At 38.0% G+C, this 25987-nt stretch overlaps 1 protein-coding gene across 3 annotated transcripts in view; it reads left to right on the top strand.

Moving 5' to 3' along the window:
* gcgra (glucagon receptor a) overlaps positions 1 to 25356 on the top strand; it is a 75752-nt gene extending 50396 nt beyond the window's left edge. Inside the window, exons 2-14 of one of the 3 annotated variants that reach the window (XM_048170033.1) lie at positions 139 to 288; positions 2105 to 2201; positions 2403 to 2510; positions 4593 to 4696; positions 7418 to 7521; positions 7689 to 7857; positions 9317 to 9476; positions 9615 to 9675; positions 13533 to 13602; positions 15271 to 15359; positions 16431 to 16578; positions 22216 to 22257; positions 22360 to 25356. In XM_048170033.1, the coding sequence (XP_048025990.1) occupies positions 235 to 288; positions 2105 to 2201; positions 2403 to 2510; positions 4593 to 4696; positions 7418 to 7521; positions 7689 to 7857; positions 9317 to 9476; positions 9615 to 9675; positions 13533 to 13602; positions 15271 to 15359; positions 16431 to 16578; positions 22216 to 22257; positions 22360 to 22722 (1569 nt within the window). In that variant the 5' untranslated portion in view covers positions 139 to 234 and the 3' untranslated portion in view covers positions 22723 to 25356. Of the gene's footprint in view, positions 1 to 138; positions 289 to 2104; positions 2202 to 2402; positions 2511 to 4592; positions 4697 to 7414; positions 7522 to 7688; positions 7858 to 9316; positions 9477 to 9614; positions 9676 to 13532; positions 13603 to 15270; positions 15360 to 16430; positions 16579 to 22215; positions 22258 to 22359 lie in introns of all 3 variants that reach the window. The other 2 variants (XM_048170113.1, XM_048169947.1) reach the window with 2 other exon arrangements.
* Positions 25357 to 25987: the final 631 nt, after the last annotated feature.

Below are 25987 nucleotides of genomic sequence, written 5' to 3'. Positions count from 1 at the left end.
TATTTTTCACTTTTGAAAAGTACAATTTTTCAAAATACTATGAAAAATGTATATTGTATATGACAGTATGATCATTGTTTGCTGTTTGATAACGTGTTGATCTCTTTGACTCTCTGTCTGTCTCTGTCTGTGGTTTAGGTTGTGTGGTGACAGCTGAAGCCTTCCTATGAGGTGAGCATATCCCTTTGGATCCCTCGGCTCCCCTCCCAGTGCCAGCAGCAGCAGGACTAAGGGATGTCACAAGTATTCCTCCTTCTGACCCTACTCAGTTTCTCCTCCTGCATCCAGGTCAGAGATTATTCCCCTTCCTCTCTTTTTTCTCTCACTGTCTTTTAAAGTGACTAGATAACCGTGAAAATATTGTTCCGTCATTTGCGCATTTGTTACACACATGCTCACTGCATGTTTATGTACCATAGCTCTCAGTATTCTGAAGAGGAAGCAGTGGTTGTACTTCTTTATATAATACCTACTGTTGCCAATATCCATTTAAAGCAGTTATTTTTACAAAAACTAATTATCGGGACAAATGTCGCCCTGTAACTCCATCAGGACATGGGGCATGGCTCGTATAATAGGGACTGTCTTGATTTTATCTGGACATCTGGTCACCCAAACTGGAGCCTTAAAGGTATAGTTCACCCAAAAATGAAAATTTGATGTTTATCTGCTTACCCTCAGGTCATCCAAGATGTAGGTGACTTTGTTTCTTCAGTAGAACACAAATGATCATTTTTAACTCCAACCGTTGTGGTCTGTCAGTTGATAATGTGTGTCAATGGGAACTTTAACCAAATTAAACCCTGCGGCTCGTGACGACACATTCATGTCCTAAGACACGAAATGATCAGGTTGTGCGAGAAACCAAACAGTATTTATATAATTTTTTAGCTCTAAAACACCACTATGTCCAACTGCCCTCCACATCCGGTTAGTGAGGTCCGATCGCGCTCTGGCACTCATTGAAGCAAAGCGCGAGAGATCACTTCCGTCATCAGAACACGTTTTCTGACCTCATCAACCGGATGCGCATCATTTGTGTTCTACTGAAGAAACAAAGTCACCTACATCTTGGATGCCCTGGGGGTAAGCAGATCAACATCAAATTTTCATTTTTGGTGAACTATCACTTTAACCCACTTAAGTAGGACTTAAGTACATCCTTATAGGTAAGTGTATAATTACTTCTGTTAAAATATTGTTAAATTGTACTTGCTGAATGTACTGACAAAATTTATGGTAAACTAAAATATACTTTAATGTAATTTTGATTGAAACTAATTACACATTTATAATGGTGAAGTTGAAATTGAGTACATTTAAAATACAGTAACTTCAAATTAAAATGCTCAAATTATAATCAGATACTTTACATGTGCTTTAGCATGTTAGTCAACACATCAAAATAAGACAAATACAAATATAATTAAAACAAAAATTTAAAATGTACTTTCAAGTAAACATTTTAACGTGACATCCTTAAAAAGTGCCCATTTTAAAAGATTATATTTTATGTATTATCAGCAAACAGTGAGCAGAGGACAAATATAAATGCAACATGCACCTCTCAGCTCTTTTTTGAGTTGGCTAAGAGTGTTATGCAACTCACTGAAGATTAGATTAGGCATTAATTCAGCATATTCGTGTGAGGAAAAAAATATAATAACATCACAGTGGTTCATTAATGAATCCCAGCTTGCAGAAGTTCTGCAGTCAAAGTGTTTTATTGTTATTTTTTTAACACACCACCTAAAGCCAGAGTGAGTGACACAACACAAAAGCTTTGTTGATTGAAATGGGAGCGTTCACTTGAGTCCAAGACCCAAACTGAACTATGTTCTCATACAGTCACTAACTCATGTCATCCAAAGCTGTTGCATGGTGGTCTGACTGCTGTTATGATACTTACATAGGGCCTTTTAGTCACCATCTACTTTCACTGAATGGCAAAGTGCAGCCTTGACATTCTGCTAGCTAGCTTCTTTTGTGTGTTTATTAAAAAATAAATTATAATTATAATATTATTTTAAGTGACATGAGAGTGAATGCAAATAATGACAAAATGTTAACCTTTCCATGCGGTCTCACTAATCGGATCTTACAGGTGGCATCTGCTGTATCCCTCAAAACGTTGATGGCAAGATGGATGATGTACCGAGATGAATGTTTTCGAAATATCAGCAGAGAACCGCCGATGACAGGTGAGGCATGGCTTGAGTCACAGTTGACGTGTAAGTTCATAGATCGTATCAACAGCGATGATGAAAGTACACAGTGCTGTTAAGGGATGTGTGTTAGAAAACAGTGCTGAGCCCTCAGATCAGGGGTCATGTCACATACAGATCCTGTCCAGCACAGCAAGCAGAGACTAGGAGACTTTAACATTAACGGTTGTTTTCCAGGTGTGGTGTGCAATCGAACGTTTGATAAGTATGCCTGCTGGCCGGATGCTCTGCCCAACACTACAGTGAGTGTGGCCTGTCCCTGGTACCTGCCCTGGCACAAGGAAGGTACTGTAAATATAACATTTATGTTTATAACATTTCTAGGTCATGTTTCACACCAAAATCAAATGAAAGAAAGATATTTTAAGACTATACAGTACAAACCCGATTCCAATTGTGAATAAAAAAGGAATGCAATAATTTTCAGATCTCATAAACTTATATTTTATTCACAATAGAATATAGAAAACATATCAAATGTTGAAAGTGAGACATTTTGAAATGTCATGCCAAATATTGGCTCATTTTGGGTTTCATGAGAGCTACACATTGCAAAAAAGTTAGGACAGGTAGCAATAAGAGGCCGGAAAAGTTAAATGTACATATAAGGAACAGCTGGAGGACCAATTTGCAACTTATTAGGTCAATTGGCAACATGATTGGGTATAAAAAAGAGCCTCTCAGAGTGGCAGTGTCTCTCAGAAGTCAAGATGGGCAGAGGATCACCAATTCCCCCAATGCTGTGGCGAAAAATAGTGGAGTAATATCAGAAAGAGTTTCTCAGAGAAAAATTGCAAAGAGATTGAAGTTATCATCTACAGTGCATAATATCATCCAAAGATTCAGAGAATCTGGAACAATCTCTGTGCGTAAGGGTCAAGGCCGGAAATCCATACTGGATGCCCGTGATCTTCGGGCCCTTAGACAGCACTGCATCACATACAGGAATGCTACTGTAATGGAAATCACAACATGGGCTCAGGAATACTTCCAAAAAACATTGTCGTGAACACAATCCACCGTGCCATTCGCCGTTGCCGGCTAAAACTCTATAGGTCAAAAAAGAAGCCATATCTAAACATGATCCAGAAGCACAGGCGTTTTCTCTGGGCCAAGGCTCATTTAAAATGGACTGCGGCAAAGTGGAAAACTGTTCTGTGGTCAGACGAATCAAAATTTGAAATTCTTTTTGGAAAACTGGGACGCCATGTCATCTGGACTAAAGAGGACAAGGACAACCCAAGTTGTTATCAGCGCTCAGTTCAGAAGCCTGCATCTCTGATGGTATGGGGTTGCATGAGTACGTGTGGCATGGGCAGCTTACACATCTGGAAAGGCACCATCAATGCTGAAAGGTATATCCAAGTTCTAGAACAACATATGCTCCCATCCAGATGTCGTCTCTTTCAGGGAAGACCTTGCATTTTCCAACATGACAATGCCAGACCACATACTGCATCAATTAAGGATCAAGGATCCGGGTACTGAAATGACCAGCCTGCAGTCCAGATCTTTCACCCATAGAAAACATTTGGCGCATCATAAAGAGAAAGAAGACCTAAGACAGTTGAGCAACTAGAAGTCTGTATTAGACAAGAATGGGACAACATTCCTATTCCTAAACTTGAGCAACTTGTCTCCTCAGTCCTCAGACGTTTGCAGACTGTTATAAAAAGAAGAGGGGATGCCACACAGTGGTAAACATGGCCTTGTCCCAACTTTTTTGAGATGTGTTGATGCCATGAAATTTAAAATCAATTTATTTTTCTCTTAAAATGATATATTTTCTCAATTGAAACATTTGATATGTCATCAATGTTGTATTCTGAATAAAATATTGAAATCTGAAACTTCCACATCATTGCATTCTGTTTTTATTCACAATTTGTACAGTGTCCCAACTTTTTGGAATCAGGTTTTTAGACGTCACCCTAACAATATTATGTATACATGATGGCAGTATTTTGTACTGATTTTTTTTTCTATTTAAAAAAAAAAAAAAAAATTACTACAGTAATAAAGATCTAAGTAAAACGTCCTTTATAGTGAATTGCAATCTTAATGGTCTCAAAAAAGGTTTCATTTTCTTTATGCTAAATATTTTTTCATTTTGGGGTGAAATATTAGCAGGACATGTATTGACAGGTTTCACTAAATTTATGTATGAGTAAATTCATGTCAATAATAGTGTGAAAAAATGTATTATATGTGGCTGCAGTTTAAATAATGCACTTCTTTTAGCTTAGCTCATATTCTTCCACTAATTTAACACATTTATCTCCATATGAAGTATTCTCTTGTGCTCACATAACACTCTCTTATGCACCCTGTGTGATCACTCCATCTGTGTATGTGTTTATGTGTCAGTTCGACATGGGCTCGTGTATCTGGAGTGTGATGCAGATGGACAGTACAGCAAGCAGAAGAATGCCAGCGAATGTCAGTCACATGACCCCACACAAATCAACGTGGTATGTGAGAAATAGGTGATTGTTGTTAAAAATATCTATACAATCTTAAACATTTTTAAGATCAATTGTGTTAATTTCTGCACCTCTAAAGGTGGAAAAAAAACTAAACTTTTAAAATGTGAAAAGAGATTCCCTCAAAAGCCATCTCAAAGACGTATTCTGTGAATTCTGTCAAAATCTGCAGACTGGCTGCAACGTGTCAATTCACCCCGACTGCAAATCAGGGCAAAAGATTGAGCTAAAATGTCATGTAATGGATTTTATGGATATAATGAAGAGTCTTCTTTTTTATCATCATTATGTGATACATGTCAAACTGTAACAGACCACAATTTAACTGTCTGTATTCTCTTACCAGTAACCATAAGTGACTAAAGTAATATCAAAGATGGCGATGTCCATAAAACTGAAAAGTCTTATCACTTTTGACATGACAAGTGTCCAATCCAGCCACAAGTTCATCCATCATATCTTCAATAACCAACCTCAGCTTTAATATCTGGGTGGAGAGAGGAGAATTTGAGTCACGCATAGCACACAAACCTGCCAGGAGCATCTTTAGTGGAGGACAGTGACTTTATCTAAAACCCTCATATCTCTGTCACTGTAAGTTACCGAAACCACACGTGATAATCGGCAACACATGGTTGACACATGTTTGTGCAGAGCAGAGTGGCTCTCTCCCACTGTATGACATGACAGACCTGTACAGTCCGGTTCCTTTCACACACTGCATTTTTTTTTTTTTTTTTTTCTAGAGAATGTGGTTGTGAGTCCTAAAAATGTACGGTTATCAATTGTATGGGTGTGAATATAACTGTATTAAAGGATTAGCTCACTTTCAAATGAAAATTACCCATGATTTTCTCACCCTCAAGCCATCCTAGGTGTATACGACTTTCTTCTTTCTGATGAACACAATCTGAAATATATTAATAAATATAAATGAATAAGGAAGGCTATCTGGCGGAAGCTAGAAATTATATTTTATAACTTGTTAAATATGGATATGTTTCTTTCACAAACGCATTGCTTCACTTCAGAAGGCCTTTATTAAAGGGTTAGTTCACCCAAAAATGAAAATTATGTCATTAATGACTCACCCTCATGTCGTTCCACACCTGTAAGACCTCCGTTCATCTTCGGAACACAGTTTAAGATATTTTAGATTTAGTCCGAGAGCTTTCTGTCAATCCATTGAAAATGTCTGTACGGTATACTGTCCATGTCCAGAAAGGTAATAAAAACATCATCAAAGTAGTCCATGTGACCTCAGAAGGTCAGTTAGAATTTGTTGAAGCATCGAAAATACATTTTGGTCCAAAAATAACAAAAACTACGACTTTATTCATCATTGTCTTCTTTTCCGGAATCCTTTCCATTGAATTGATTCCATTGAATCCTTTCATCTGTCGGCGTTGGTAATGCACTTTTACGTCGACGTGGTAGTTGTTGGTGATTTGGACATCCGCGACATTTTGAAGCATCGAAAATACATTTTGGTCCAAAAATAACAAAAACTACGACTTTATTCAGCATTGTATTCTCTTCCGGTCTGTTGTCAATTCGCGTTCATGACTCCGCTTCTTCTTCTTCTTCTTTCCTGTTTTACGGCGGTTGGCCTCCAGCTTATTGGTGCATTACCGCCCCCTTCTGCTCCAGACAGTGACGCTGCTGACGTGTTATCTAGTGCGCCCAAGCTTCGTTTACAGTCTGAGGGAGACGCACGCTGTATTCAAGCTATTCTACATTGTTTGTATTTTGGTATTGCTATATTTTTTAAAATGGTGCGTAAGTGTGCATGTCGCGGATGTCCAAATCGCCAAAAACAACCACGGTGACGTAAAAGTGCATTACCAACGCCGACAGATGAAAGGAGTCAAAGGAATCAATTCAATGGAATCAATTCAATGGAAAGGATTGCAGAAGAGAGGACAATGCTGAATAAAGTCATAGTTTTTTGTTATTTTTGGACCAAAATGTATTTTCGATGCTTCAACAAATTCTAACTAACCCACTGATGTCACATGGACTACTTTGATGATGTTTTTATTACCTTTCTGGACATGGACAGTATACCGTACATACATTTTCAATGGAGGGACAGAAAGCTCTCGGACTAAATCTAAAATATCTTAAACTGTGTTCCAAAGATGAACGGAGGTCTTACGGGTTTGGAATGACAAGAGGGTGAGTCATTAATGACATAATTTTCATTTTTGGGTGAACTAACCCTTTAACCCCCCGGAGCCGTGTGGAGTACATTTATGATGGATGGATGCACTTTTTTGAGCTTCATACTCGTTGGTCCCGTTCACTGCCATTATAAAGCTCAGATGCGTCAGGATATTTAACTCTGATTGCGTTTAACAGAAAGAAGAAAGTCACATACACCTGGGATAGCTTGAGGGTGAGTAAATCATGGGTAATTTTCATTTGAAAGTGAATTAATCCTTTAAGGACTCAAATACAGGGCTGACAACCGTATTCTGCTGCTGTGTGAATGTGGCCATACTGTATAAAACATTTATCAACATAGAATTTAACCTGCATGTTGTAATATAAAAGCACATTCAAGTATTACTTTAGAAGTTGCTTTAGAGACTACAGTATACAGTATTATTAATATATTACTAATACTGTCATGTAATCTAGTTCACATTCAACTGTCCATTTGCGTCATTGTCTGATCAGATGTATTTGTATATCTGTGTGCAGCAGCAGTACGGACGGATTCTCAGTCAGTTCCGGACCATGTACACCGTTGGATATTCTCTGTCTCTTGGGGCACTTGTGCTGGCGTTGGGCATCCTGGTGGCCTTTAGGTAATATTCAAGTCATCCAGTCCTTCTGCTTACATTTTAAATTGAAAACGTGTTATTGCATCAGTTTTTGGATCTGTGGATGTGTCTACGGTTAAGGAGTTGGGCTTCTTTGTGTGAACAGTGTAATGCTTTCTGACTTTTCATTCATTGCCTGTTGATCCCTGCAGGAAGCTGCACTGCATGAGAAACAACATCCACATGAACTTGTTTGCCTCCTTTATCCTGCGAGCCTCTTCTATCCTCATCAAAGATGCCATGTTGGAAAGGCCTGATACCTTCCATGTTGGTCAGGACATCACCACTGAACTGGAGGTGGAGTGGCTGGTTAAAAACGAGGTCTAATAACCTGCTGTCTTTCTTTCTTTATTAAACAATACGGTAATAATACACTACTGTTCAACTGTTTTGGGTTGTTAAGATTTTTCAATGTTTTCAATGTTTTGAATCAGTGGTTCGGAGCTTGTATCAAACTGCCAAAGTCACGTGAACCATTGAAATTTCGAAACACTTATGACGTAACGAAGACTCGTTTACTAAAATCATGTGACTTTCACGCTCCGAATCACCGATTTGATCCAAAGATTCGTAAAGCTTCGAAACTTCATGTGATTTGAAATCACCCATCATTAGATATTGTTGAATAAAGTTGTTATTTTGGTTGGGGTTTTTTTTGGTGCACAAAAAGTGTTCTCATCGCTTCGTAACATTAAGGTTAAAATATGTTTTTCATAACATTTATAACATTAATGTTGAAATATGTTTTTTTTTTTTTTTTTTTTTTTTGTAGTCACATGGACTGTTTTAAATATGTCTTTAGTACATTTCTGGGCGTTTGAAAGTGTAAATTATCTTGCTGTCAATAGAGGCCTCACTGAGCCATTGGATTTTATTAAAAATATCTTAATTTGTGTTCCGAAGATGAACAAAGGTCTTACGGGTGTGGAACGACATGAGGGTTTTTTCACGATTATTTGATGAATAGGTCAAAAAAGCACTATAAAGTTTAGCCAATTGTCTCTAATATACATTTAAACTAAAATACATTTTCATTTAATTGGAATTAACATTCAAGTGTCATGAAAGATGAAAGTGTCAATTTCATGCATCCTTGTATACATTTCGTTAAAAAAATACTAACCCAAACCTTTGAATGGTAGTGTATATCTCTAGATTCAGGGACATTGTTAATAATCCTGTGCCTGTAATTATTTTAAAGGAATATTCTGGTTTATTTACAATAATTTGGACATGGACAGCATATTGTGAATTCTTCAATTAGGGGAACTTTTCTGTTCCCTTTGTTTTTTTGTTTTTGTTGTTGTTTTCATTCTACTTTTAAAGGATATATTTAATGCAATTTGTTAGAATCAGTGTCCCTAAAACTAAATGAATAATTATTACTAATATATTAACTACATTCAGCATATCCAAGTTTATTCTTGTTAAAAATTAACTACTAAGATTTATGCTGTAAAATGTTCATTATTATTTTGTGATAATTATTATTAACATGCAGTATAAACTGTACATTTAACATAGAAGATTTCATTAAATCTGCTTCAATAAACAGCTTCTAATTTCTGCTTTTAAACTCTTCTAAATAATTTTCAATGCTAATATGCTGTCCATGACCAGAAATTACCAGGAAAAGTTACAAATGACCAAGAATATACCTTGAAATGCATGTTAGTATAGATATGGGTTAAATAGCTGTTTACTGAATAGAGGCGGCAGGTTAAAAATTAGCCTAATGCTTTCAGTGACCCAAAAACACGTGAATGTGTGCGTGTTTCAGACGGCGGTCGGTTGCAGAGTTGCTGTGGTGATGATGCAATACAGCATACTAGCTAACAGCTACTGGCTGCTGGTGGAGGGCATCTACCTGCACAGCCTTCTGGTCGTCACAGTCTTGACAGAGAGAAATTACTTCGGCATCTACCTGTGCATTGGCTGGGGTGAGAGGTTCAAAGCTTTTACGCCATGAACTCATTAACAGGGTTGAAGCGCTTCCTAATACATGGCATGTCCAAACAGAGCACGGCAGATGGTTTATGCCTCATCTCACAAGCTTTCTCTCTCTCTTTCTCCCTCAGGTGCCCCTCTGATATTCGTGCTGCCGTGGGTAATTGTGAAGTACTTGTACGAGAATGAAGAGTAAGTTCTGGAGCGTCAGGCAGACTGATGAAAGCCAGTGCTCGTGAAGCAGTCATTGTGTTTTTGCGGTTGGAGAGTTGGCAGACAGCAGTACTCTGTCATTGTAGCATTTGTTTTATAACAAATCAAATACATAAATTGTGAACACACGCTACCTTTAGCTTAGACGCTCTGATGCTTTGCAGATATTCAGCTTCCCTATGATAAACGAGTATTGAGCACTTTTATGTACATGCACATCCACATCCAGCTTTGCCTGTAGCAGCCAACATAGTCTTTAAATTTGCAGTGCGCTATAAAATCTCATAGTGTAAATCATTCGTTCAGCCTCTGTTATTGTTGCAAAGGCTTTTAAGATGTACATTTATTTTAATGCTGGGGTTACATGTATAGTAGTATCTATTTGATTCATATTTTAAAACCTGACTGCAGTACGTAATTCCCATAAGTTACACTTCTATGCAGCAAATGTATTGTACTTAGATACAAAGACGGTGCACTCATATTACTATAAATGGGAAAAAGTGAAACGCACAATATAGTGGAATAAGTCCCGCCTTCTAAATAAGAGAGCCAGTTGGCGATTGGTAAAGTAATTGCATCACTGCACCTGTCATTAGAATCTCTGGAAGCTCATGATTTGAGAGTTAAGAAATTTCTTTGGTGATTTTAAATATGAAATTTAATCGTAAGCTTTGGAGAATTTGATGTTTTGACGTAGCTTCTCGTTCCCTTATTCAGGGAACCAGGGTTACACAAGTAACCCGAGATGTTTTTCTCTGCTCGCTTCCCCTCAGCACAAGTTTTGTATCATTTTAAAGCACAGAATTCCAACTTTGTGAATATTCGTAGTGAATTCTCGATGACATGAGTTTGAACCAATGAAATGTGATTTTCAAACTCATGCTGATATAAATTCATTGATCTTACTCATGCTGACTGACAGATCCGAAGCATGCAAACAAAGACGCCTCAGCGCACGATCCTGATGTACACATATAAACAGAATTACAGCACTTCAAAGTAAAATATTGAAAAAAAAGTTAAATATATATATTTTCCTATAGATATTTGGTTTTGACAAATTAGGTGGGACTAGATGGTTTTGAATTGGAACCTTCAGAAAACTTCAACTCGATTTTTCTCAAATTTGACTCCATCAGCTTCAAACAAGTGTGGCTCAGTCATTTTTTGTCAGATTCCAACAAATCACACATCATTTTGAGGTTTTCTTAATAGAGATTGTGAAAATTTGCTCAGCACGGGTCACATATTTATTAACATGCTAAAACTATTTGAATAGTTATCCTTATTGATTTGTATTGAATGTGCACTTGTAGTGTACTTAAAAGTATATTTGGTTACACTTTATTTTAAGGTGTCATTATTATAGTGCATTATACATTTACTGTAAGTTCTTAGACATAGTAATTTACTCTATGATCTGCAAGTCCTACTTAAAGGGATAGTTCACCCAAAAATGAAAATTTGATGTTTATCTGCCTACCCCCAGCGCATCCAAGATGTAGGTGACTTTGTTTCTTCAGTAGAACACAAATGATGATTTTTAACTCCAACCGTTGCCGTCTGTCAGTCAAATAATGCTAGTGGATGGGAACTTCTACTATAAGAGTAAATAAAACTTGCATAAACAAGTCCAAATTAAACCCTGCTGCTCGTGACGACACATTGATGTCCTAAGACACGAAACGATCGGTTTGTGCGATAAACCGAACAGTATTTATATAATTTTTTAACTCTAATACACCACTATGTCCAACCGCGTGCAGCACTCGTTAGTAAGGTCTGATCGCGCTCTGACAACGGCAGTGATGTCTCGCTCTCATTGAAGTATATGCGCGAGACATCACTGCCTCTGTCAGAGCGCGATCAGACCAAACGAATCGAGTGATGAATGCTGTTGGACATTGTGGTGTATTAGAGGTAAAAATGATATAAATACTGTTCGGTTTCTCGCACAAACCTATCGTTTCGTGTCTTAGGACTTAAAGTTTTATTTACTCTTATAGTAGAAGTTCCCATCCACTAGCATTATTTGACTGACAGACAGCAACGGTTGGAGTTAAAAATCATCATTTGTGTTCTACTGAAGAAACAAAGTCACCTACACCTTGGATGCGCTGGGGGTAAGCAGATAAACATCAAATTTTCATTTTTGGGTGAACTATCCCTTTAAGTAGGTCCAAAAACACTCTAAAGTTCAGCTAATTGCATCTAATAAACTTAAAATATAATATATTTTATTTTAATTTAACATTCAGTTGTGTCTAAAAACATTACATTCACAAGGGATTTTGTCCAGTCGCTTTTTAATATTTATTCTATACCTCACCAGAAGGCACAGTGACTGATATAAGTCGTGTGGTTTGTATATCTTTAATGTGTCATGCTCTGCAGGGGTTGAGGAAAGGTTCATACTCTCTCACACTCATCACCCCATCCATCCAGCTGTATTGAGCAGATAAAAGAATCACTCCTTCCTGTTGATAAGCTACGCATCATCTCCACTGTCATCAGACAGCATGCTATCTGTCTGTGATGCTATTTGTTACCGTGTCGCTGCGTTTTTTCCACACTATCACTCCAGATACTGAGATAATGCTGCATTTTCAGTATGCATTGAAATACTACTACTTAAAAAACTGCAATGCACTTGATTTGACATTCCATCTCTAGTCTGATGAATCAACCTGAAGTAATATCAGCTAGAACTGTAAACATCTTTTTCTTTATGCATTATTTAATAGAACTGCCAAAAACAATTTTTTTTTTTTTTTTTTTCACACAAAACTGGAGTGTAAAAAATTAAAAATGGATTTACATTAACTGGATGTTCTCACTGATATACTGAATTAAAAAAAAAAAAAAATGTGCATGATGGATTCATTTGACCACAAATAAGTACAGTACTATTCAGTAAAAAGTAAGCTCCTATCTGAACAATATTTTCTTCAGTGGTGTTAAATGTACTATAATTCTGTCTATATTTAAACATAGTATTTTACAGTATCCTTGTTACAAATTGCATGTACTTATATATCAACAAAAGTAAAATAAGAATCATTTTAAGCAACTAAACCTAAGACTAACCCTATAATAAGCATGTTTGTATGTAAGTATAAGTATGTTAATAGGTACACTATGTAACTTTTGGACCTATAGCTGTTAAAAACAAAACCGCATGCATTTTGTGGAAGAACATTGTTTTGGTTGTGCTTCAGCTCTGGCTGAGCCTTTCTCACTCGCTGTGACAACTAACCTATATGCCACTCCCACACCATACACACATCAAAGTAACCAGAGCAACTTTTCTCTATTTACGGATGTGACGAGACATGCATATGAAAACCTCCCTGCTAGGTATAAAATATAAACACTTCTAGGTTTATCATAGTGAATCAGGATTAAAAAAAAGTTTTAAAAGAAATATTTATGTTTTGACACTTTAAAAGTGTAACCTAAAATATTATATATTTAGACTATATCAACCCTATAAAGTCTGACAATTTTGCACATATCAACACACATAAATTCATCCAATCATTTATAGACCAGTTACTCAATTGAGAAGGAGAAGAAGGGAGAAAAACATTATTTATTTAATTTTTTTTTTTAATGAAACAGTTTATTGAACCTTTAGACAAAATATTTTTAAACAATCCGCAAAAGCCTGATGTATCATGTTTGATGCTCATATTTTAACATTTTTTGAAAAAAACAAAAACATTAAGTGTTCATAAGTGATCTATTTGTGTGTGTTGAGTCTATTAAATGAAGACAAGTAGGCCACATTTGCTCATTTACAGTGATGTATTTGATCTCTTGTTGTTGATCAGATGCTGGATGCAGAATATTCACATGGAGTACTGGTGGATTATTCGCTCTCCCATCCTGCTGGCCGTATTGGTGAGTGAGAGACTCGCTCATGTCCCTCATCAACCTCTCTTAGCTGTAATTACCTGCCTGAGTCTCCCACATCCAGAGCACTGTTAATGACACTTCACCTCCTGTAATGCCACTTTTCTTCAACCCTTGAAGTCAACATGAATCCAAAATTGATTTTTTGCCTTGATTATCTGGAGATGGACAGGAAAGTAGAAGGAAAGAGAGGGGAATGGATTCAGGACTTGCAAACACAACAAAAGCAACACGCCTCTTTTATGATGTTTTTGTAATAATTTAACATAATTTAAACAACATTTAAACATCTAATTGCTCTACATCTGCTGATGTCACAATCCCAATCAATCAATCAACCGACCAACCATGGATGATTGATTGATTGATTGATTGATTGATTGATTGATTGATTGATTGATTGATTGATTGATTGATTGATTGATTGATTGATTGATTGATTGATTGATTGATTGATTGATTGATTGATTCTGAGCTTCTCATATATTTTTTGTCATTGGATTTTCTTTTTCACTCAGAATTTAATGTCTTTACAACTTCAGTGACCCAGTGTTTAAAAAGAAAAGGGCCGGGAGATTCAGAAATAATACAATTTTTAAAAACAACAACAACAACAACACACAATTCATCAGTATTATCTGTTTTTTAGCGAGACTTGCTGACCAAACAGCAGTTCAAAAGTTGTGAGAGAGAATGCAAAAGCTTTGAAATATATTTTTTCCTCCAATCACCATGTCCCTTCAGGGGCTCCATAAATAGGCATGATCAGTCTATATTAAAAGCAATATAATCACAAGATTAATGAAATATTAATAATGCAATTTCCTCTTCTGTCATTCCAATTCAAAATCCTGTAGCTATTTCAATTAAAATTCACATTTATGATTCGAAAAGAGGCGATTCTTAAATTCTGAATTTTGCCCAACCCTGACACCCATACCATATTCATAGTAAGAATTATCATAATAATGATATTACTGTGACTCAGCCTTGACTGTAATAATTTGACATAACAGAAGGAATATGAAAAACACAGGAAGGTTAAATGTTTTATGCTGTTTTATGCCTGGCAGTTTCCATTTATGCTCACACCGTCACACCCCATTACATTGCATTTGCTTTAGCATTAAACACAGCATACAAAATTGAAGTCATTTCCATTATTCACAAAGCACAGTGCCATATAATGTCAACTCTCGGTAAATCACGAAGCGACTACACGCAATATGTTTTAAGGTCTACTGCTATGATTTCAAAAAATAGCCCTCCCCTCCTCCAGTGTCTTATTTCCACTTGATTGCATTGAAAGGCGCAATACTGTGCAAAATTGCCCAGCATCCATAATGCTTATATTGGCTATGAAGTGCAGATGAGCATTTAGCAATGTGCAGTAATGTTTCTGCGTAACTGTTCAAGTGTTCCTATAGTGGGCAGGAATTCCTGTGTTTGAATTCTCACAGGGCTGGACTGTTCGACTACTGTTCCCAGACTCTGCCAAGCATTACTGACTTCCCCCACTCTCCTTGCCGCCCCAGTCCCTTATCTGAGTCTTGAGTCATTTATTGTGCTGTGAGGGAACTGTTATGTCAGTTTTGTCCTGCTAATATGACATAATGGTCTTAACCAGGACATTATGATGTGTTCTTCTCTTTCCAGATTAACTTCTTCATATTCATACACATCATCAAGATCCTCGTGTCCAAACTGAGGGCGCACCAAATGAGATATTCTGACTACAAGTTCCGGTGGGTGTCCTACAGTTTAAAGGGTTAGTTCACCCAAAACTGGAATGTGTGGCATTATTTATTCACCCTTATTTTAAACCTTTTGCTTTAGAGAAACAGATTGAAATTTTAGTTATTTGCTGAAAATCTCATATCTCCTTCAATTCAGAGCCTACAGACATATTGCATCTCAACTGGTTATGAGAGACTTGAAAACCAATAACATTTGGAACTATGAAGTGGTGTTGATGCAACATGCAAATTATTACATAAAAACTTTTCTATACTTGAAATATATATATAGATATATATTTACTTGAAGTACCCCTCGAGATTTTAAGTTAATATTTCAATAATTTAAGAACGCATTGATATGTTCATAGTTCTCTGATATTAATGGTAACATGACATGCAAATGAACAGATAAAATATTTAATCTTTTTTAGTAACACCATGTCCACAGCGGATGCGACAGATGTTGCATCACACTGCCCAGCAACAGCTTGAGGCTGTCTTCACTGGATGCGAACACGGGGCATTAGTTTGTCTTGTTGTGTCACACTGCACCTCATCCAGTGTAGACAGCATCACTGATCATAATGGGTTGTATTTGTCATGCCACGTCATGCCGCTCACGTCTGGTGTAGACACTGTGTAAGTTTTTGTATTTTTTTCTCTCAATTTATTGATATATATAGGGTTGCACATAATATAAGGCATATTATTATAATTTTGTTTTAACTCTCATTATAAATATAGGCATACTACTGTGTACTGTAAAAAAAAAAAGATTCTAATAATTCAAATGTTTATTTTAATTTTACATTAATTTTAATTATTAGTTTTTCACTAACTCATGGACCTTCTGCAGTTCCCTCATGAACCCCTGTTAGGAAAAACCGTTGTATAGAATATTGAGTATATTCTTCAAAACAACAGAAAGTAAGTCATACAGGTTTAGAACAATATAAGGGTGAGTAAATGACGACAGAATTTACATTTTTGAGTGAACTGTCCCATTAAGCATTTGCACAATATTGTGTGGTTGTTTCCAGATGACCTGCATATCTTTCTTTTTTCTCTCATTTTCAGGCTTGCTAAGTCCACCCTCACCCTGATTCCGTTACTGGGGATCCATTCGGTCCTGTTTTCGTTTGTTACTGATGAGTCTACCTCACATGGTGCTCTACCCCTGCGCCTCACAAAGCTCTTCATTGACCTCTTCTTTAACTCTTTCCAGGTCAGAAAGCCTCAATACAATTCATTTCAGAACTGTTTTCCTTTCAGTTTGTGAATTTTCAGTTTGAATTTGCAGACTAATTCAAATAATTTCAACACAGTCACACAACAGAGCAATTTCATTTCAATATATATATATAATGAAACCTACTGAAACATACTGAAAAAATAGTTATTATATACTAGGCTTATTAGTATTATAAAAAATGTCTCAGGTTATGACTGTAGCAATGGTGACCTGAAAAGGGAAGCAAGATATTACATCATGAGTTGATGCTATGTGAACGCACCTCGTGAGCCGGTGTCTGAAGCACGAGTTGCATGCCAATCTTGATTGGCTACCACAGTTTGGTGACGTTACAGGCACGCCAGCAGAGTATATAAGGTCACCTAGAAAGAACTTCATCAGTTTCATTTGTCTGAAGGAGGACGTACAGGCATGCCGAAAGTATGGCAATGTGACCCAGTGTCTCGTTCCCCTTCTCAGAGAACCATGATTACAGTCATAACCTGAGACATTCCCTTTCTAAGTGGAATTCTACACTGCATCATGAGTTGACACTATAGGAACAAAACACCCACTATGCCATACTGAAGAAATGCCTTCTCACTGTGCTGTGAAATCACCAGCAAGCTAAGTTATAGACAAAGATTGCCATAGAGCGTACCTAGTGACCCAGAACAAACAGACTGAGGCAATGTCCACAGCTCAATACCACCCATATTATATGATCTAAATGACCCAGGGGTATAACTGAATAGGTAGATCGCAGCCTCATTGTGTCTGTCAACCAAAGAGGAGGGGCAGAGGGTGCCATCCGGACCCTCAGCCATAGTTCTAGAGGGACAACCAAAAAAAACTAAATAACGACTTCAAAACACTGCTTCAGGAAGCTTTGGAGAATAATGAATCAGCGTGTCGAATCACCTGTTCGGAGCACCAAAGTCACGTGATTTCAGCAGTTTGGCGGTTTGACACGCAATCCGAATCATGATTCGATACGCTGATTCATTATGCTCCGAAGCTTCCTGAAGCAGTGTTTTGAAAAAATTTTTTTGGCGCACCAAAAATATTCTCGTCGCTTTATAATATTAATATTGAACCACTGTACTCACATGAACTGATTTAAATATGTTTTTAGTACATTAATGGATCTTGAGAGAGGAAATGTCATTGCTGGCTATGGAGGCCTCATTGAGTCATTGCATTTCAACAAAAATATCTTAATTTGTGTTCCGAAGATTAACAAAGGTCTTACGGGTTTGGAACGGCATGAGGGTGAGTAATAAATGACATTATTTTCATTTTTGGGTGAACTAACCCTTTAAGCATCCCATCCTAAGGACCAGGAGATGCTTCACCATCATTCTCTCAAATGCCTGATCTATTAAAAAAACATATCATTGCTCTTTGGGGAAATCTGGCAAAAGAGCATTGGGATGGAGCACCACATCCAGTTCCACCCCTCTCGTTCTCTATCGCAGATCATCACAGGAGTGTGACTGCCCATCTTCTTCTGAGGATCGAAAGACTTTAAAGCCGAACCTCTAGAGAAACGCTCTACCCAATACCAGGTCTACCAGTACCTAGAGAGCTAGTTGACGTAAAGTCACCTGACTCCAGTATGAACCTGAGGGCTACTGAAAGAGTGGAGTGTCGTAATGCTCTCTTACCATTCTCTGCCAAGTAACTATTGTTGGCTAATGGTTGCCCATTCCTACAGTTCCAGCAAACGACAAAGGGTGGGCTGCTAGCTGTGACAGAGCCCACTTTTATACTCTTTCCCAATACTCTTCACAAACCATTAGGAAAACATGCTGACATAGTTCTCCACTATGTCCGCACTTATCCCCTCCAGGTATAGACCGTGGGGGCAACAAATGAAGCAGTGAGATGAAGAAGTGGAAAAGCTCATTCTCCTTACTGTACTGCTCATCCATACATGGAAACAGACCGATGCAGCCCCCGATCTAGGAGGGGACTCAGATAGCTGCCCCTTCCCCAAGGAAAGTGCCAGCCCGTTACTCCATATAAATGTGATTCAACAAGAAGCAGAAAAATACTTCTCAGCCCCGTGCCACCAAACTCGATGACAGAGAAAGTGGGACACTAATCTTTCTGTTATGTGTAGCCAAAAGACATGTCTAGCCTATAGATGTGATCACAGAGGGAGCACATAGCTAACACCTTTGCACTCCAAGTGCTGGAGGAAGAAGGATGACCAATGATGATGTGGGATGTGGGGATGAGGTAGCTCGCATATCCGTGTTCATCACGCCCCTTAACGTTGGCTTAACAATTCATAACAGGGCGTGAACACGGGCCGAAAACAGTTTCTCCTACGATCTTGCCACCTCAGTGTGGAGATCGGGATGAAATGAAGGTTTACTCTGGAACAATTATGACCCACAAAGAATCAGTCATCCAACCTGCTTGGGGCAGATTCCTCTCTATCCACTGAACAATCTATTTTTAACTTGGCAAGGGTCACCAGCTCGACCAGTTCCTCGTTTGTGGGGGTGAGGGAGGAGACAGACACAAAACTCAACTCCCATCACATTTAGTTTCATAGAACAAGATTGGGCCAATAACATGCTCTCTGCCAGATTGGAAGAGGCCACCAGGGGAGCTTCCATTTCTGACCTGAGATCTGAAGAACTAGTGGGCAATGCCTGAGAAAGGGTTAAACCCATCTCATGTTTATTTGCTACCTCCATCTGCGACCCCCACGATCACAGTCGGGAGCCAGGCAGGAGCTGAGCTTCCTCACTGTGAAGTGATCATAGCGAGAACAACCAGCCCCCTCGAGGGCAGATTGAGCATGCTCCGCCCAAGACATATAACACTCAGATCATGGCCATCTTCCGGAGTTATATATCTTGGGCACAGCATTACATCTCCTAAACATTTTTTTTTTTTTTTTTTACCCCTAGCCACCAACACAGAGATCACGTGCACAAACAAACAGTTTTCTGAAAACAAAGAATCTAATGATATTCTTTCCAGGCGCTCTTATATACTTTGCCCCAGCACACCTATGATGTCACCCAACTGCGGTAGTCAGTAAAGATTTGTATGTAACACACGTTTTAGACAACGGCTCACGAAAAGTGTTCCAATATCGTCAACTCACGACTCAGTGCAGAGCTACTCTTACAGCATTTATATGGATACGTTTATTATTAATATATTTTATTCACATTACAATTCTGTATCTTGTTTGTCACCTCAATTCAAAATCAGGAATTGAATTTGAATTTAAGATACACTTAATTCAGTTCAATTCTGAATGAAGCACAACTCAGACCCACACTAACATATGGACAACAAGCTCAAAGCTCAGGTGTAATAACAAATTAAACATTGTTATGTTCTCGATATGCCACTCAGTCATGGATAAAGAGAGAAATCACCTCACCTTGCCAAAATCTCCCTGAAAGCCCCATATGCTGCAAATTAGCAATGCATTCAAATGTCCCTTGATTGGGCAGCAGCTTTGAAAAAAAATAATTTGACATTTTGTAGCTTATTTTACAGTGTCAGGACTAATTGCTCTGAGAGAGCAGGCGCAACAAATTGGCTGACTCACCCTTTGACAAACTGATAATGACACTCAAGTGGAGCGCAGCTGCAATGTGTCGAATTAGTATCATCTGCCTGGAGGAATTGCCCTGATGAGACTTCATTCAGAGATTCAGAGAAAGAGAGAGAGAGAAAGGCCATAAAGCTTGACTGTTATGTATCCATCTGTAGACACTTCATGCTTATTGGCTTTTGAATATCTTACTGTGGATTGCACTAACTGAACTCAAAGTGTCTGTCATATTGTCAGCTTTAGCTCATTGGCAAAATAGACTGATTATTACTTTTATACATTTCTGAAAGAATTTTGTTTTTGTTTCATGATGTTTAGCTGGGCAGGACATTTATTATATACATTTAGCAGTGTGTGTTCCCTGGGAATCAAACCCATGAACTTGGCAGTTCTAATTTTACTGTATTAGTTGAGCTAGAGAAATTGTATGGCATTCCCTGCTGAAAAGAACAGCCTGAATTGCTGAACCAAGGTGGTTTATGATGGTTAGTGCTGGTTTAAGTTAGGATTAAGTGTAGGGTAAGAGTCAGGGTTTGGACTATTCGATAGGGATGTTGTTTCTTGACCAACAAAAGATGATGGTCCTACTACTGGTGAAGCTGGTTGATCAAGGAAGTCTCGCTGGTAAAGGCAGTTAAAAGGACTGGTTGGAACACCAACATCCTATTGGGAGCAGCATTCAAAACACAACATTCAACGGTGATCAGTTTATACTGTGGTGAATTTCTCAAAAGAATTGTTTGCCAACTATTATCACAAGTTTTGTAATTTGCGAAACCATAGTTCTAATGAACATCGCAAACAGCTTTGCAAGGATGTGAGGTTGGAACTTAATAGACTTAATGGAAGTTAGTTTCTTGTTAGTATGACATGGACCTAAATAGATAATGCTTTTTTTTTTTTTAAGAATAAAGAATCAATTAATTAGAAGTTATCCCTCCTCCACCTGCATGACATCATTAACAAGCTATTTATTATTGAACCAATGTGGTTCAAATGACAGATGTTCTACAAAGTTACTACATTTTTTAGGACACAATCATGACTAGCTGCTTAATTTCTCCAATGATGCATCTATGTACTATATTAGTTGAGCGACAAGTTTGAAATTAAAAAATGATGTGCAAAGATTTATAATAAACACTAGGGCTGTCCCTGACTAAAGATTTTTCTAGTCAACTAGTAGTCATTCATTTAAGACATTAGTCGACTAATTGCATATTTATATATATTTAATTACTTAAAGATATTCTGGGGGGCGAATAAATGCCTCACACGCAAGCACATGCATAAAGCTTGCCGCAAGCATTTCAAGCTTTCTATAGATACGTATATATCTCTCATGTCTGTGAGACAAGTAGCCTATATGCTGAATTTTGGTTCATTTATGTGACGCGCTGCTGCTCAGGGAGACCAAAACTGCAGAAAGTGCATACTGTTTGTTTTCTTTATTTAATAAAAGCACAACGTTTTGTGTACGAGTGTACACAAATAAAAGTAGTTACAGTTTGGAATGATGTATTACTCTTATCTGTATGACAAAAAATGACGGAGTATTTTAAGTTGAAAAAATGCAAGTGATCGCGCCAGCGCATTTATGTCATGCAGTAAGCGCAGCTTCCATGCTCCACATGCTTCAACACTTGAATATGCGCCTAATAATAGTGCACAATTATCTAGGTTAACGTTATAGCGAGGAGCCATGTAAAGCAGCCATGTTTCAAATTATAAGCCATATTTGAGGGCGATGGATGATAGGCGAATGTTTAGATTTCCTGCCTGACATACAGTAATTGCAAGGACCTGCCTTTAACGATCTTCACCACTTCCAGTGGAGTTCTCTTTTCTTCTTCTGTGACTAACCAACTAATAAAATCTTGGTTGACTAAGCCTCTTCTAGTCGACTAACATTTAGTTGACTATTAGAGGGCATCCCTAATAAACACTGCAATATTTTATTAAAAACAAAACAATAATTGTCAGTTTTGATTTCATGGCGACTTTAAATGATTTGTTCTTTTCATGCTCTGACATGTTCACAGGGGCTGCTGGTGGCAATCTTATATTGTTTTGTCAACAAAGAGGTGAGTTCAACTTTTTTTTTTAATGTACACAACCTCGCAAAGGTAGTTCCATTTTCACAAATCTGTTTCCTTTCCATTCTGTGCATCTTCTGGATTGGTCAGGTTCAGTCTGAGATTCTGAAGAAATGGAGACGCTGGAAGCTTGGGAGGGACATTGAGGAGGAATACCGCCACACTTACAGCCAGACCCTTCAGATGAAGAGTGGCAGCATCCTGGTTCATTCCTCCAACCTCCCGCGGCTGCCTGATATCGCTACTACTACCTCCCGGCTCGGCAGTCCAGAAGAGAAGCAGATGTTGGTGTCCAACAACCAGAATGGTATGGGTACTGGGCAGGGATGCCTGCAGTTCAACTCCACACCACAAGATGGCTCCACATGCAGTTCGATAACAGAGGACATAGTGGTGGTGGACAGAGGAAAGTGTTGTAGTGTTCCACAGGGCAATGCTGAGAGAAACCTGTGAGCTGAAGTAGACTCCAGGTATCTCACCGAAGACCATTAGTCTGACCACTCTCGCCTTCTCTGGCTGAGGGCCCTGGCTGGAGCGAGGGGTGTGTGTATGTATGTGTGTCGCTTCACCCGTGTAAGTTTGTGAGAGCGCTGCCCTCTCTGAAGCTCAGCAGACAACTCATGATGGACACCTGTCCGTCGCATTACATGGGCGAGCAGAAGGTGGACATTTGTTAATAAAGATTTGCACAAATGTACATGCTAACAAACCCTTTGATGAAGAACAGAGTCTTATCTCTAGTGTTATACAGTATAGTCGTCTGTGATGTTGATGATTTAGTAGAGAAAACCCATCTGCACTGCAAGGTCCAAAAGGAACTAGTGCAAGCAAACATCTACAACCAACGTCTCTGGATTAACAGAAAATTAAAAAGATACACTTAACTGAACTTGTCAAAAACTTAACCAAACTGGTTAATGTGTTACAGAGTGTGTGAGCTCAGACTGAACCGAAGGAACCCTACACAAATTTCCATGCAAGTTTATGCTAAAATTTGGTGGGGGGAAAAATTGGTCAAAAATTGGTCTATCGGGTGAAGCTGATTGGTCAAGGACATTCTGCTGGTTAAGTTAGTGAAACCAGCACACCAGCATTTTTGTTTGCATATATTTTGGAATCAATTGATGCTTTTAGGTACATGTAAAAAGTAAAGCTGTTTGTGTTTAGGTTAATTAAAACCATCTTTGAATTTGTTAGAAATCAATTGCCAAGGCAAGGTTTAGATATTGGCTGATCAATCCCAGTATTGCCCATGTGCCTTTTTCTGTACGTCTTAGACCCCAATATTAAAGCAAAAAAAAACAAAAAAAAACACAAAAGCTGCTTCTCCATCGTTGGGCCAAACAATTCAAAGAACATAAAGGAACAGTTCTAGTTATATTTCTGCTTGAGCTTGGTTCACCAGATTGGCACAGAATGGAACGGTTAAGTAACGAGAACAGTTTGGGCCGACAGTGGAAAAGCAACTAAAGTTTGACCATACAAAGTAAGTGAAGAATAAATCCATCAGGCACAGACTCAATCATCAGAGGTGAAAGTTGCTTAAAGCAGATTCTGTATAATGAACATGACATCAAGCACACATTAGATGAATGTGTCACTATTAATCACTATTAATGATGTGCTCCCTTCAAGAAAACATGCTTGGTATACTCAAGCATGCAAAATGCAGCCATATGTAGAAGCCTTCAAAGGGTCTGGGTCAATGCCTTAATGGAGTAGTATGCCAGATCTGATTCCCTTGTGTCAGTGGTCAGAGATGACTGTCGACCAGACATGTTGATATGTTCAAGAGTCAGTATTAGTTAGCAACTGCTTCTTCTCTCGCATACTTATCATCTCCCAAAAGGCATTCAAATCCTTTGCCATAGGGATTTGGGAAGTGTAGGAGGAACTGAGAGGATGAGAGCCAGAAAGCAAAGACAAAATTTAGAACAAATTCCAACCTAAGACATCGATCAAAATGATTCCTCACTCAGAGTATGTTTTTATGCTCAGATCAAGATAGGATATGCTATAAAAATATGCAACTGCAAGACACTGAAATGAGGTTGCAGCGTAGATTAAATGTTAAGTGTGTAATTTCTGTGACATTAACACCACTAAAACCACTGTTTGTTTGAGTGGCTCAACTGGGACATAACAACATTGATTTAACCAATGGCTTTAGTTTGGCGTGGGACTATCTGTCTGAACCACAGGGTCAGGTTTTGTATGGTTAATATCAGCAGTTTGCCCCTGCTGGTAGATCATGTAACTACATCATTATGAAGGCAAAAAGCATCTTTCCTCTTTGATGGCAATTCCAACGTAGCTGCGTATTCTGACTACATTTTTTTAATGCAAATATGATAGTAGTTATCGAGAAACATTTAATGGTGCAGTGTGTATATTTTAGCGGCATCTAGCGGTGAGGTTGTGAATTGCAATAAAGAGAAGCTACGGTGGCCAACACAAAGAAGTCGTCGTCTGAGACAGCAGAGAGTAGCCAGTCAAGCAAACCTGCTCTGTAGAGCAGTTTGTCCATTTAGGGCATGCCAACGCAAAATGACGGCTTATCGTGTAATGGGACCCGTGGTGTATGTAGATAGAAATGGCTCATTCTAAGGTAATAAAAACATAACGGTTCATTATGTAAGGTCTTTATACACCACTGAAAACATAGTTATGTATATTGTATTGCATTTCTGTCAATAGATTCTACTAAAATATACACTTTGCACCTTTAAGATGAATGAGAATGCTAATGAATGAGTTTCCCCTAGATATTGAAATGTCCTTGGTGTGAACATAGAGAATGGAGAACATAAACAGTTTGAAATTTGTTTCAAAACCAGTAATTTTTGCAATTCTGTTTAGTGCCGATAATGTTGTATAAATGACATACTTCACCTTTAATGACAATGAGCAGCTGATGCCCCATATTGTGGCATTTGTGTGCATAATGATGCACATTTATATTTTCTTTAGATCATCAAACACATGATGATCATGACGATGATTATCGCAGATACTATGTGGGGCAATTTGCACAGTTTTAATTTATAATTATTGTAGATATTGGTAAATGCCTGTTGAGATTTGTAATGACTTTGTTTTGTGGTATCTGTTATTTGTGGACATGGTGTGTATTTTGTGCTTGTGTGTGCTTTGTGGCGAGTGAAAGAAACATTTAGCTCCTGGTTTAGTGTTCAGTCACCTAAGAAGAGGAATTGCTGGCATTTTTGCAACACTCAAGACCAATTTGCCTTTTGAGTGAAACTGTCTGAGATAAATCAGTCCTTCTGTGTTAAAGGTGAGGTCATGGTGGCTAATTTGTAATAACTGCAGTTGTACTTACAAAGTGCTAAACATTACAAAATTATTTGGACTTTGGCCAAAAAAGGGAAATACTTTATCGCCACAAGGGATCAAAGACTGTGAGCTTATTTTCCTGAGGTTGTCTGCCAAAGCAAAACCATCCTGTTGAATATTTCAAACAGATTTTTCAAAATTGGCATCATTTAATGTTGCCCAAGCGTGTGAGTAATCTCGGAAGTCGATAAATCATGCATGCATGGGTCTGCCTTCTATTTCCATGTGAGTGTAAGGCCTCTGTTTTCTTGCAGCCAAACTGAAGTGATGCCAAAATCTTCAATAAGGGAAGCAAAGCGCCTGTTATGCTCATCTATCTGCATTCAAACTTAAGACCCTCTTGGAATATCTAGGAATGAACTTC

This window comes from Megalobrama amblycephala, linkage group LG1 (assembly GCF_018812025.1).
Source record: "Megalobrama amblycephala isolate DHTTF-2021 linkage group LG1, ASM1881202v1, whole genome shotgun sequence".
NCBI lineage: Eukaryota > Metazoa > Chordata > Actinopteri > Cypriniformes > Xenocyprididae > Megalobrama > Megalobrama amblycephala.
This window is presented reverse-complemented; position numbering and strand designations above follow the sequence as displayed.